The sequence below is a fragment of the Magallana gigas genome, chromosome 9 (genome assembly GCF_963853765.1).
Source record: "Magallana gigas chromosome 9, xbMagGiga1.1, whole genome shotgun sequence".
Taxonomy (NCBI): Eukaryota; Metazoa; Mollusca; class Bivalvia; order Ostreida; family Ostreidae; genus Magallana; species Magallana gigas.
In genome coordinates this window covers 31,001,150-31,016,866 of record NC_088861.1, presented here as the reverse complement: position 1 = coordinate 31,016,866, position 15,717 = coordinate 31,001,150, and the positions used below count along the sequence as shown (strand labels likewise).

Here is a 15,717-nt window from a genome sequence, read left to right as displayed (position 1 = left end):
CGTGGCATCAGCATATGATGTTAAGGTACCAGCATGTTATGACGATCAGCATACAATGTTGAAATATCAGCATATAATGAAGAAGTATCATCATAAAATGAATGTCATCCATATAAAGCATTTAAGATGTTCCATACATATACTTCGTTTTAAAACCAACAACTGTCGTTAACCTTCTACATCCACCAAAAAAGTGCAATATGGAGACTTATTTCCGCTTCCGTCTATCGCTTGGTATCGTATTTCTGTCTTTCCAACGCTGAATAATGATCCAGAAGGTTGTCCCATCGTCTGTTCAAGTTTGACAATATCTGAGTTATCCTTGGCTTTTGGTTTTTCCCAATTCACTATAACTGGTTGATTGTTACGATTGGCGAACGTGGAAATATGATTTGGACACTCATATATTTCTGGATTTTCTTTATCTAGAGTATATCCAAACGTTGAAAAGAAACATAAGTACAGAATGATAGTTCAAAGAATTGGTTAATATGAATCGGCTCTTGTGAAACAAATATTCTACTTGGTAGTCATCGGGAAAATAAACATTTTTTGTCTCACCGTCTATAAAACTGACAACCCGGTATGTAGTCAGTAAGAAACAGACCTGAAGAAATATTAGTTCGTCAGCATTTGACATTGGCGTGACGGTCCAGAATTAAAACGCGAACTTTTTTATTGGGGGGGGGGGGGGAGAGACGGACCATGGACTTTTGGTGAGGCTGAAGGACTTGAACGTCGGTATCGGACTTCAAAATATGTTTCGAATTAAGAAAAATAGTAAACAGCACACGTTTTACGCAATGAGGTTCCTGATACAAGTGGCGATTTTTGGAGGATTTATTTAAATGTACGTTAATAAATGTTGATACATTTCGGTCAATATTTTCAACCTTTAGTTACTGCCGTCAATCTATTTTTAAAAAAAACGAATTTTTTAAAGACAAAAACAGCAAGTTAAAAAATTCACCGGGATACGAACTTGTTTAGTCACGTAATCAAATTCTGTGAAGTCTGAAGGGCTTCTCAGCAGACTTGATCATGTACCAAGTGCATATCCCGGTGAACTCTTTTCACGGTCAAAATTTTTAACGTATAATAAAAAAAAATATTAAAAATTATATCAGTAAAGATTATCAATGAATGCCAATATTGTCATTTTTAACCATGTAACTTTTCAAGAGTCATGCAATCTTCTTTTTGCAGGGAACAACATGGGATATTTACAACTGTCTTACCTTTGCAATCTGGTAATTTTGCTGACCATTGTCCATTTGCGTTGCAAACAGTAAATGAATATCTTTCCGGTACAAATCCATTTTGTGAGCACTCAGTATTACAAATAGTACTGTCTGATGTTTCGATGCAATTAGATCTACCGTGTTTTGGTTTTATTTTAAGATCTCCCTTTGGACACGTTACTTCTAAATATATTATGATACACATGAAAAAAGGTATTCAGATATCTATAAAAGAATGAGATTAGTCTACAGAAGACACAAAATATTAAGCAGTGAATATGTACACCAGCTCTGACGTGAGTTTAAGTTATAAAGTCCACTTAAAGTTATAAAAGGTATTGCTTTAAAGTCGTTTGTTATAGACATGTTACAGTCTTGCTGATATCAAGAGTATATAGTTATATGCATGTATATATACATGTACTTTTAACAATGTATTGGGGCCCCTTATATACTATATGTGTGCAAACAGTGTAGAGTAAGTGCAGGACATTTTTCCAAAGAAAAAAGCAAAAAACAAAAACAAAAACAGCATATGGAACGCTTATAATCCTGGAAAAATCCTGGAAAATAAGTAAAGTTCAAATTTCAAGATCGGTTGTGTCATTATGTGACAAAATCTAGCTTGATTATCAGAAAATATTAAAACACATTTATCAAATATGTTCCTTTATATACCACTCTTAAGTTACGCGTCCTTCGCATAATAAAACATTTTATATATCGTATGACAAGATATACATGTAGTTAACGATTATTATTTTAATGCTGTATAAAATGACATATTACAAACGTGGGTAGATAAGCAAAACTTTGCTCCAATACTAATATATTGAAATACTTACAGCACATTAAGCATTGGTCTTTGTGGCGCATTTTTTGTTACTTTTATTAAACTTTTAAAGTAGTGTGTGTGTGTGTGTGTGTGTGTGTTTGTAAGCCCTGTGAAGTTGGCCGAATACCAAGTTTACACACCAATCAACTTATCACCTGAAAATCAAATGGACACCCGAACTCAGGTGTTCAGTTGAAATAACGTCATTTTCGTGTTCCTCTCACTAAATTCCACCAGAAAAAATAAAAAGAGTATGAGTGTTTCTTTGACACCAATTTCCTAATTTTTTTCACACAGTGTGTGTGAAATTTTATGCTCCATTTTCCCCCTTTACACAGAAAAATCTGCGCATGCGCAAATGTCATATCGAAAGTTGTTTATAATGGCGGAAGTGAAATATGTTGTGACCTACAAGTGACTGTTCCTTGGATATTTGATGTCACAGTGATGTTTAAAGGTAAGTTTTTGAATTCTATGATTTAGTTTCGAATGATGGCTTAAAGAAATCAATTAATGATACACGTGTATCGCTTCTAAAACTGTTTTTTAACAACAAATCACAAATGCATTTCCTTTTCTAAACTACGAGCTGGATAGATTCTATCTATTAACAAAATATTTACATTGTAAAACATTTATAATAGATAATTTTTGTACTAAAATCTACATCATTTATTCCCACTTGGTTAAAACAACGACTTATATTCTAATATTGATAATGCGTTTTCATTATATCGTGTTTGTTTACTTAGACGATGTTTAAAATTGTCTACATTTAGATATATAAGCATTGAAAAAAATGTGGATTATATAAGCCCAAGGCAAAAGATAACAAACAATATATAAATATAACACTAGATCTAGACTCATTTGTTTATATTCATATGATTAACGTCTTTCGTTTCCAATGGAAACTTTCTACGGTCTGAAAGTAAGGAGAAAAAAGTAAATTAGGAAGATAAATGCTAGGTATGTTTTAACAATGAATTACAGGATTATTCTCGTAAAACTATGCTTCAATACAATATAAAGTGTAAGTGTACGGTGGTTTTGCCTGGTCAGACGATACAGCAAAACCATTCTATTGAAGTAATGTAATAATTATTCTATTTTGCATTTGTGTTTTCTTTTATGAAAACCGCTTTACTATATGTCTAGTTCTTGAAGAAAATGAGAAATGTAGCTATTTTTTTAAACAATGGATTAAAATCGACAGAGTACTTTCGATATAGGTAACGGGTGCTTTCGTCCCTTGTGAATTTGCTACTAACTTTTTTTTTACAATGCAATGTGCTTGTTTATTGGTCAAAAGAAGTTTTGGTGAACGTGTTCAAAGATCAGACAGTTATAGAATATGAAAAATAATCAATGATATAAACATGGACAGATACAAACAGGACAAGGTTGTTATTTAATATAATCATTTTGAAGCAATGGATTCACTCACTCTGACTCTAAGTCTCGCTGATTATAAATCATATACATGCTGTGGATACATATAACACCAAATTTGTACATGTATTACCACGTCATACATAACAATTCATCAGATTTATCTTTGAATAATGTAATTCATATATTAAATGGTATTTGGAGGGGTGGGGGGGGGGGGGGTGGGGGGGGGTTGTTGTTGTTGTTGTTAAAACAGAAATAATGATAAGATTTGAAATTTTAGCATTTCATTAATCATATTTTTGGAGAAGGCAGAAGCTGTATTGGTTAAATATAAAAACAAAATAAATTTAAAGAAGCTTTAGAACAAAGTTATAGTAAACATGGTCAAATTGATCTGTAACCCTTTTAGATGGTGTAGGTTTATTCATAGAGATATATATACTAACACATGTACATACATTGTACATGCCAGATTTACGATGTAATTTACTACATCTGGACATGCCATACTAAGTTTTACTTTCTTGTTGTTTGACTACAAGTTTACTTTGTAAATAAAACAAAATTTAAAACGGAACAAAAAATTAAAATAGATATACACATATACATTGTACATGTATATAAATTATAAACATCAAATGCAATGTTTTGTAACAATATTCAAAGTTTTATCTCAACTTTACTTCTCAACAACACTAAAATTTCAAAATATGAGAACAGAAGCTATTTGTCCTCCTCTAGTGCTTAATTTTATGGAATAAATATCATATTCGCTCTGAACAGAGACATGAATAACATAATAGTATGCCTCTGTGTACATGTACAATTCTTCCATGCACTCTTAGAAAAGATTAAAATGTAAAACAAAATTCTGAGCGTATATGAATAAATCACATCATGAAACTGATACCACCGTGATAATGTACAAGTAAGTATACATCAAAATAGTTAGGATAAAATGACCCGGGGCGAATCAGCCATTGGTCAAAACACCGTAAAACCTATATTTTCGAAGGAAGTCATGTGTTCGGAGATTATATATCAAATTAAGAGTCTGGGACAGTTGTTTTTTTTAGTGGTGAGTACATGATTCCTATTATAAGGTGGTCGTTCGTGTTTATAAATGTACAACACGTTGAGAAAATTGCCTACAGCTGTTATTGTTATGTTAATTGTTCGAATTTTCTCTACAAGCTGTCACTTTGTTGTGGAAAGGATTTAATTCTTATGTAATCTTGACCATGGTGACAAGATGCTACTTTTGTATGTTCAATATACATGTAATTCATGCTAGGCCCTATAATTCAATGTAAAGTCTTTAATTTATTCAGTTAATAGTTTGTTTATACATGTACATGCAGGTGTTCTTGAAAATCCAATCTGTGGAAAGATGCATCTTTTTTTATTATTAAAACAAGCACTGTCGCAGATACTGCTCAGTATGTTTCATCCTGATCCTATAAGTTATGATATATTTTACATGTACCTTTTAAGACATTTAGGAAATAATTTCATGCATCTTTACATATAATTGATAAATAAATAATACTTTTCACTACCTTTACAAAAATAACTTGTGAAATGTTTAAAAACTGTACTGACGTGCAACCAATTCTCGCCAGTACATTGTGATGTCATTTTTCGTATATGATTTTATATGTTGATATATGACATCACAATGTACTGGCGAGAAATGGTACTCGATGAGAACTGGTCGCACACCAGTATACATGTATTTGCCGATATCAGAGAAATAAATCTATACATGCAGTGTCACTGACATATACCAGTATGTCGTAGCATAACAATCTCTGCCCTCTTCCAGTTAAATAAAATCAGTCAGTACTAGTAGAATAGCACTCCAAATCAGTTATGTATTGGATTAGATAATTGTATAATCATTTTAGTATTAATGTATTAATCATCAGTATATATATTAATCTCACATCTTCGCAAGTCAAGGATTTATGATAAACCATTGCCTTGTGAAGAGGAGCAGAATGGATCTTAAATCCTCAACTTGCAAAGATGTCATCTCAAGGCGTTTGTTTTTTTAATAATTAATCTTTGATTGGCACGGGACAATGACATAACATGAAACAGGTCACATTTGATTTGTCTAAGATGATATGGACAGACCTCAATTATGTGTAAGCATCAGATTAAGAAAAAGGTATAAAAAGCTATGACATTTGCTAATGAATATTTTCATAACAATAACTTTACAACTTATTTGAAATCATGCATCCGATGCAAATTATCAAAAGTTTTTAAAACTATTAATGCTTTTGAGTTTATGACATGGTGTTACTGTATGTGACATTATTATGCCTTATGTCAGTTTGTCGCTATATATTCAATACTTATTTATTTTCGCATAATATACAAAAGATTTATATAGCGTAAGCATATAGCCGAAATAGAGCACGGTATGGAACGCCATTGCTGCCTTATAGCATAAAACTTTAGGTGCATTCCATAGCACGGCAAATGTTTTCAATGATAAACTTCCAAGCACGACAGCGGGTTTCGAAATCACGACGCTACAATCATTCCAGTATGAAGCCCAATGCGTTACCGCTACGCTATATTAGCTGATAATGAATGGACGGTATCTATATATAAAAAACGTAGATATATACGACTGACATCAAGCAATTAAAATTATTAATCTTTTTAAAACACTTCATTATTGATGGTAATTTTAAAGTTAAAGTTTCTGATAAACTTTTGAACAAATTGATTGAACATATTTGTCAAAGAAATTCTACATGAGGATCACAAAAACATTTTTTTAAATGACACTTGATAATGAATGTACAAGAAAAAAATTCAATGAGATTTCGTCTGCTAAACATTTCGAGTTTTCTCGGTAAGGTCAAACGTCTCTCATTTCTTGAAAAGAACATATAAACCTTTGTTGACTTTTAATTTTACAACAACTTGTTGATTAAATAAACAATCAAATCAATTGATTAATTTGAAGAAAAAAACAACAAACGCTTGCTTTTCCGGTGATTATTTTTAGGGACTAGTCAACACTTAGACGTCACAGCTACTTATAGCAAAGCATGTCAGTATATTTAACAGTCTGCATAATAATAACAATAGTATTATGTTGTGCTTTGTGCATGTATTTGCCTAAATAGTAGTCAGGGTTTGATACATAGTGCAGGAGCTGGAAGCTACTTATTATATAAGTAGCATTATTTGATTTTAAAAGAGCCCACACAGTTTCAAATAAATCAATGAGTACTTAACCATTGCTCGACTTAATGCTCCAATTAATCGACTAAGTCAACCGAGTAAAATGGACATCCCTTATACATATAAATCATCTATTACCTTGAAGTTAATGTTTCAAATATGTTTGAAATAGGAATTACACAATAAAATCTGTTTTAATTTAATTAATTTTTTAAAAATGTAATGAAATGGTAAGGGAAAAAGTTTCAATGTTGACATGCATCTATTTATTTATTTGAACAGATTTATCAGTATTTGATACTTGCTCAAAGATGGATCTTACCCACATATTTGGACAAAGAATAGAGATTTTCATGGGATTTTTCTCAAGAGGTCTAATGCAGAATAAAAATTAGGAGTCTGGACAGAAGTGAATATGTCACTTTGTGTATCAATGGACTAAACCTATCTTGAGCTGGTAAGTCATTTTCCAGAAATAGATTAAAACAAAGTTTTGATTAGAGTACGGTATTAATATACATATATTATATATAAGTACCGGTAAAGCAATATGTAGTCTTACTCTCTCAGTTTGTATGTCTGTCCAGTGGTTCTTCTCTCTCTCTCTCTCTCTCTCTCTCTCTCTCTCTCTCTCTCTCTCTCTCTCTCTCTCTCTCTCTCTCTCTTTAGCTTCCAAGCAGAGAGGTTCAAATCATTTCAATTTGTATAGCAGGTTTATGTAAACACTTTGAAAGTAATTTTCAACCCATTACCTAACTTGAATTACTTAGCATGCAACATTTAAATTAGTTTTCATATTTTTTATGCCCCCCCCCCCCCTCCAAAAAAAAAAACCAAACTTTAATAAAGTACTAGTTAATTTTTTGTCAGATCAGCTAGCCTTATTTGAGTGCATATTAATTATAGCCCATAACCCAAGTTTTGTTTGCTATGACATGTACTTTTGTAAATTTTGAAAGAACTCTAAAAGTCGAAGATTTGGTATTTATATAAAATTATAAAAAATCAAAACTAATCTTAACTGTAATTTTTTTTCAAATTCATTTAAAATGTGGTTATCTTTTGTACACGACCTGTCCCCAACATTTTTTTTCAAAATAAAACAATATGAATTGGAAATGAGAGGAAAAAAATAGATTGATAATAAAGTAAGATAGGAAATATGCATAAATAGATAAAATAACTTTTCAGAGTAAAATAATAAACATGTCTTTTTGTTAAATTATTCTTAAAATTAATCACATTAATGCATTAAATTTAATTACAGTCAAACTTCCTATCTCAAACTAGATGGGACTGTTTAGATAGATCGAGATATCCGAGTATTTATGATATCGAGGGTGATATACTTCAAAAAGTGGTTGGGACCTAAAAATCACTTCGACACTTACTATTGTATTTGAAATCTCAGTGTTCGACATATCGAAGTATAACTGTATTAGCAAAATATACAAAGCTGGATTTTGATAAACACATGCATCTTTTTTATAATGTGATTAATTTATTGAATGGTTGATGATAAATTGATGATTTTGAGCAATCAAACTAAGCATTGCATGTATAATATAAGTATTTGACAAAAGAAAACAACCTGTTAAAATAAAAAATTGTTATCAGCTTAACGAGGCCGGGTCTAATTAGTTCTGCCCTAGATTTTTTAATGAAATTTTTTACCTGAATTTCTACTGATATAATTATTATTTTAAGATTAAAAAATAAGACATTTACCACACCGTTTGTTTAGGGGGTTATCTCAAAGTTTGGTAATCTTTAACATAGGACCCTATGGGATTTCGCTTGAAATGTATCAATTTTGCACATTTTTTTAAACTTCTGCCCTAGGGATTTCTTTTTCTGTTCTACATATTAAAGTTATTGCTTAAAGGCATCTAATGGTCAAATAAAAAAAACCTTTTACCTCCTGGTTTGTTCCAGGGGTCTTATCAAAGTTGATTTTTGTATGCCCAATTTCCCAGATTTGTCAGATAATGGCTATTTTTTATTTGACAAAAGCGGAAAAGGTGATCTTTATAGTATTATTAAAGCCTTCAGACATATTTAAGTAATAAAAAAATATATAACATCACATATTAAGGGTCATTAATATAAAATACATGGTTACTGTCTTGAAATATATGAATTAAGCTATATTTAGGCGGGTTAAGAAAACGTGACAGAGGGTTTGGCCTGCTGAACCCTCTTCACTTTTTCGACCCGAGCCCAAATATAGCTTATACTTCGAGACAGTTATGTTTATTCCACAATATAACATTAATTTTACGCATTAAACGAGCCATTTTCAACAAATTTCGCTGAATATCTGCAGATAAAACTATCACGCCATGGCGTCAAACAAGCAAAAAGATGACGTCACAATACAAATGAAACGCTGCGCGAAAGCGTGCGTACTCGTTCTGTACTCGGCCTCGTTAAATGCTCAACCAATCACAGAACAGCTCGGCTTAACATCAGTTGTATAATTATCAATGCTATGAAATACACATATTGTCCAAAATTTGAAATGCTGTTTCCTAACATAATTCCCAAGAGAGAGAAAGATAGAGAGAGAGAGAGAGAGAGAGAGAGAGAGAGAGAGAGAGAGAGAGAGAGTGACTGACATGTACAAAAACAGATAGGGGACTACAAATGCAGGTATGTAAAGGCTTCCCGATTTAAGGTAGCTCTCGGGTTTGCTGATGTCACAACAGAATTTAACATAAAGTGTTGACCATCAATCGGTCATAGCAAACCCATACTTTTTTTTTTTAAATGACAAATGATCCCTAAAAACATAAAAGGAAATATCTCAAAAAGCTTACATGTAGTTTATATAAACATTTATAATTATCACATGCTAACCATTTAAAATCAGGTGAAATACATTGTTACATTTTGTTTAATAAGGTATGATTGTGCGTTGGAACTCTTCTATTTAAAATCATATTTAGACAAGAAAATAAATTGCCGTAAATCGTATGCATAAGCTTCGCTTCTTTAATTACAATTATAACTTCTGTATTTTCAACCACTGATCTAACTAGAGGTTCTATTAAAATTTATTTGGCTTTAGCTAATAAATGTATGCGATTACAAACTGATTATGACAAGAGTTGTATGGTAATTAATTTTGCATTTATTGACTCAGAGTATTTACATGTTCTAATGATGAGTAAATATGCTAGTCTTGTCAATCAACTCATTTTTATTTTTTGGTTCTCAGACGTAAGAAAATGATGACGTCGGGCTTACGTTATGATGATAATATAGGGTTTTGCAAAATCTTTTCAATATTTGAAGTTGTTTTGCGAAAAATTGGCCGCGAACACATATTGATTATTCTTTATGAATTGATTCAACATTATCTCTTCTGTTGTTGTGTTGAGTACAATTAAGTACGTCTAAATCGTTTAAAAGTTTGAATCGTAGTTCTGAAATGTGTTTTCCGTTTAAGATATGCAATTTACTATGTATATTTCATTGAAATGGCGTTGCCAATGATTTTATCATGGACACTGTGTTTGAAACATTATAACATTATAACCACGCAGACAAATCTTATAAATTTTCAGGGAAGGCTTTCTCACAAGCAGTAAACCTGCGAGCTACTTGTTTGTACCTCATACGATATGATGTCATAGTTAACTTTTAAACGTCACGATCTGCATTCCTTTCGATAGTTCTCATGGATTTAATGTATTAATAGTAATCAACTTAAAATAGAATCATACATTATTAAGTGAAATATATTGTGACAAAAATAAAACCACTGGTTTCCTTTACACAGACGCTGTTGTTAATACTGGTGATATTATCAATATTTATTATGCATGATTTTTATTGATTTCACATGTAGAAATGCACAAAAAGTGTATCATACAATTCACAGCAGTCTATTATAGCCTCTGCATTTTTATTCATTCACAACAAAATTTATGACAACCTTATGATAAATAATATTTCACAATATTTAACCAGAAAACAATTTTTTTAAATTTTGGAAATGTTTAAAGTTTCAAAGCCCCAGCGGGTTTGAACTCATGACTTATCGACAGGTTCGTAGTTAATGCTCTAACTAATTGCGCTATAATGCTGTTAGGTTACAATTTCGGGGGGGGGATCTTACTTAATTTATTGTTCATTTTGATCAGAAATATGCCAGATTAATGGAGGTGTGCCATACCACCATAAGGTGTTATTGGACATCTGTCAGTATTAAAAGCATGTAATTATAATACTTTAACCGGTTTAGAATTTTCAAATTTTACCATATATTTAACCAAAATATACTTGTATGTTTTAAAAAAGTTAACCATCTAACCGCCCACTACGCTACGCTGTTTGGTGGCAGTTTGGGAAAAAACTATATAAATAGTACATCACAACATGAAAGTGTCCCATACCACCTTAAGTCTTGATTTACATCGAGTGTAGAGTAAATACTACATGTACAAGTGTACAGCTTTTTTATGAAAGAGGCTGCTATACCTCTAGCTATTCTAAAACTTGGCAGTTCTGTACTGATTTGTATGCAGCTTGGTATACACATAGTCTTATATTTACTTGTATATATATTACATGTAATAAAGCAAATATAAGTGTACTGTCTTTCATGTACATGTACCACTATAAGTACATAAAAATAACATTTTAAGAAAACTATTATATGCATGTAAATTAATGCTATGTTTGTGAAATACTGATTGTCAGTATTTATAATTATAATATTGATTTTTTGTAAATTTTTTATGTTCTAGGTACCGGTTTTCTGAGCAACAATGTGGGAAGGCAGCAGTGGTCCACCGTCTCAGTTTTGCCACAGTCCAGGGTCAGCACCAAGCTACATGTATAGGACTCCTACCTAATTACTAAAAGTATCATTATGAAGAATTTTACAAGACTTCTTGATGACTGGAAAGACATATTAATTCTGATTGAATTTACACGTGGTTGATAATAGCTTTGTCAACACAATAGCCAAATATGAACCTAGTATACCATTTAAGCATTATTTAACAAATATAAGTCAGACAGTTTAAAATTTGATGATCCTGTAAGTAAAGGAAAAATTACAGTCTTTAGATATATTCAATTCATCTCAGTTGTTTTTTATACATATGCATGATTGTACATGTATAAATACATGTATATGACTTTTTTAATCAAGTATACATATATAGCTGATGTAGTGACATGGATATAATCAGAATTGATAATATGTGTATAGGTATTCTGTATTACTTAAGGATCTTGAAAGCAGGTGTATGGTACACTGTATCATAAAGATGATTTTTTTCACTCTTTGTTTACAGTTACTGTCATGAAGGACATACGAAGAGATGTTTTTCTTTGATTCCTTTTACTTATATATATAGTAGTCTCCTGGGGCCATAATTAATACAATCACCTAGTAACAATATTGTTTGAATTATATACCATAGATGGGTTTCTGTGTGCACTGATTTACTTGTACTCATCCATGTTCATGTACAAATACAATTGCATTTTGTATATGTTTGTGCATTTGCTGATAATTTCAAGCACCATAAAATCTGTTGTATTAATTCATTTTGTAAACTGCAGCATATTTTGACAGATGGGGTATGGTTACATAATTATATACTAGAAAAATGTATACGGTATATCCCATTTCATTTTCTTGAGCGGAAGGGGGGGGGGGGGGGGGGGGGGGGGTCAGTGCCTATGCACATGAGTATTCTACGTTAATAAGTTTGCATTTTACACTTACCCTACAGACTGCCCCTCCTCTGTAATTGTTTTTGTTCATGATCGAATATTAATTCATATACATGTACCAATTGATCCAATAAATGTAAATGATACTTGTTATCTTTGTTATTGCTATACATGTGTATATAGGAGGTAGTTTGCTCTGTGGTCCTAGATACAGAGAAAAGGTTGAGAGGTGTACATGGAAGCATTTGAAAAAAAGAAGGAGGCACTAATCAAATAATTTACTAATGTTTTGCAAAAAGATACTAGTGGATTAGCGATAAACTCTCTGAGTTTACATGGACTATAGTATAGGACAGATTTGATGTGAGAGATGACACGAAGCAAATTTATCTAAAATTCAAGCTTCCTTTTATCCCAACTAAAATATTTTGAAACCCTTCTCCCATAAGATTAAAAAACCAGAACGGAATAGAGGGGGGTGAAAATATTTAATATCGAAGCCTCTTTTCGTTAAGAATTAAAAATCAAAGGGGATTCAACATTTTGCATTGAAAAATAGTTTGTATCTCCTCTCTTATAGGATATAAAAGTCAGAAGGTTCACGATATATCGCAAACATAATTTGTTCAAAAGACATTCTACAGCAGGAATTGATCCTACATGTAAAAGGGACAATTTTTTTAAATCTCAAAATTCAATATTTGATTTGATGGTTCAATATTTCAAGCGATATTACTGTTGGATTCAAAATGATACACATATATGCAATGTATATGCCACTAGCATTGCGTTCCTTGTGTGTGGGTTTCAAACGTACATGTACATATCCAGTGAAGGGGGCACATGTACTCTCTTACATATAGCGGTAAATATCACAACCTCTGAAACAAATCGGTAGTACATGTATCAAGGTTGCATATTGTTTGGAGCATTATCCTGTCTGAATATGTCCTGTTAAATATTAAGTAGGTGTATATGTTTCAGCTCTTGTATTTTGATGGAATTTCATAATGAGGACGGACTACTTTTAAAATTGAATTGAACTAGGAATTTTAATTAGCAATGGGCCCTTACATGTTTATCGGCTCCAAGAGGTATTAATGATCTTCCACATGATCTTTTTATAAAAGTTAAGATTAAATGCAATTTTTTTTAGTTTTCTAGGTTTTCAAGGTATATCATACATACATGACATGTATATACACTGTATACCTGGTGGTGTATTCTGTCAAATGACCAGACAGGACATCAAACACAACCGCATTAACACTGGTATGATTTCATCAAAAGACGGATTTAATTCCTCTGTATAACTTATCTGACCAAATTTGGAATGCGTATGCATCTTTGCGATTTTCTTTCGACGTGTTAATCTAGCCGTCAAAAGTTATTTTACGAGTGGGGATCGCATCAGCTTTTTATTTTGCTTATGCAAATTAAAGTGTGTGGTTGAGAGAATGTATAGATGTTCAGTTGAACGTGTGTAAAAGACTAGCATATGTTGAGTGTTTATGTAGCCGTTGAAGTCAAATTGAAAACAACAACAACAGGATTTAACGGGTTTTACTCTAACGATGTTTTTTAAAGGCTGAGTATCACATTTAATTGGAAAAAAAAATAACGATGCTTCATGATATTTCATTAGAACAAGATATCGATGATCATGATATACATGATATACATGTATCAAGTTCTTATTACACTGTGTGTTAAGTTTCCCATAACTTTCTTTTCATTTAAAAGGAGAAAATGTTTACTATAACAATAACATTTCCTTTGTAACATATCTAACTGTCTAGCTCATAGGAAGGCATAAGCGTCGGAACCGAGGGGAGCCCACCTCCACTTTTTTTGCCAAGTTTGACATAACTATCAGGCACGTAGCATCAGGGATGGGCTAAAGTATCACAAATCTGCTCGCCTCCTCCACAGTTTTGGTAGCATGTAAGGAATAGAGGTAAAAATAAGGAAATTAAGAGTGATATTGAAAATGGCTGTTATTGTTGTACAACACCCCCCCCCCCCACCCCCCACCCCCACCCCCACACACGGATTAAAAATTTAATGATTTGGGGACACTTTTAAATTTAACTTTAACGTGTTAAAATATTTTTGCTTCTGATGAAAAGTCTAGCCCCCCCTTTCAATTTGTTTCCGACGCCACTTGAAAATTGAAGCAAATCTAATTTATTTTGTGTTATTTCTTATAAACTTTGTTGTTCAATGCTTTACAAATTCTGCTTAATCCTTATAACACTTGTGCTAAATACATACGGAAAATATCGAAGAAATCAATTAATAAATGTATCAATGTAATTAATCAACTCCGTTTGAATTACAATCCGTAAAACGCAATTATTCTCATATGTTTGATTTAGCTCACAATTCGTTCATCGTGCGAATTAATTGCCGTGCGCTCAAGCGCGTTCAACTTCCGCATTTTGTGCTGTTTGCTTTAATCGCGCTCACATACACCTGGTGTTAAAATACATGTATATTCTAATAAGTAAAATGTCGTCAATGTACTACAAAAATAACATCGTCGTGGATTGAATACAAAAGCTGGTAGCCCGTACAAGTCATTCCCCCATGCTTTTGTAAAGGTACCGACTGTCAACCACGCCTGTGAACACAGGTACACAGAACTAGACTATCAAAAATTGGGAATTTTCTTCGTTATTACATGTTACATTAAATTGTTTCTAATATATTTACATATACTTCATTGTTTATTCTAACCTATGAAACTTGCATTGGACATAAAAAGCGATAATTGCACTGGCGGAAATTGACCCTGACCAATACATGTATTACATCTGCGGCCCTATGCTCCCCAAGGAGCGAACAGGAATAAGTCAGTAAGTCAAGTCAGTCAATACATGTATTTTGCATAATTAAGAATTACAATAAGGAAAATTATTAAGACCAGGAAAGTGTGTAATTTTATTAACTCTGTTTTAATTTTTATGCCTATAATTGCGGCTAATTTTCCCGATGCTATGGTATTTATTCTAATAATGATAGCACGTTTCTTAATCAATATAAAAAGGTTTGATATCTTAAGAAGGTATGGAAATAAGGCGAACACATTACCTACAGTGAATAAGATACTGTAAAACAAGAATATCAACGAACTGATAATTCTTTCAAAAATTCGCATTTAAGTTTGCGCTCAGTTCGCCCTTCACCGTATTCCAACAATGTTTCAAGAGGTCTTTAACGGTATGGAAAATTATCAAATCTTTGAGTTGTTCATAAATTTCAAAGATCGTTAAAATATTTGTTATTGAAGTTTTAAGTTGTGTGTGGGTTTGAGAAATTGAATTGATGATTGTGTTAATGGTG

The 15,717-nt window shown here is 32.1% G+C and overlaps 1 protein-coding gene and 1 long non-coding RNA gene across 6 annotated transcripts in view; one reads left to right on the top strand and one right to left on the bottom strand.

Moving 5' to 3' along the window:
- The window catches only part of LOC136271256 (sushi, von Willebrand factor type A, EGF and pentraxin domain-containing protein 1-like), an 85,353-nt gene that overhangs the window by 58,955 nt on the left and 10,681 nt on the right, over positions 1-15,717 (bottom strand). For both annotated transcript variants that reach the window (XM_066070865.1, XM_066070864.1), the window contains exons 7-8: positions 1,239-1,424; positions 174-425 (exon numbers count right to left, since the gene is read on the bottom strand). In XM_066070865.1, the coding sequence (XP_065926937.1) occupies positions 174-425; positions 1,239-1,424 (438 nt within the window). The remainder of the gene's footprint in view (positions 1-173; positions 426-1,238; positions 1,425-15,717) is intronic.
- Positions 2,458-11,739, top strand: LOC136271257 (uncharacterized). Of its 4 annotated transcripts, none has more exons than XR_010709164.1 (3): positions 2,458-2,533; positions 6,961-7,135; positions 11,433-11,739. It is a non-coding gene; the product is annotated as an uncharacterized lncRNA (long non-coding RNA). The 4 variants fall into 4 exon arrangements; XR_010709163.1 differs by lacking the exon at positions 2,458-2,533 and adding an exon at positions 4,418-4,549; XR_010709166.1 differs by lacking the exon at positions 2,458-2,533 and adding an exon at positions 4,560-5,621.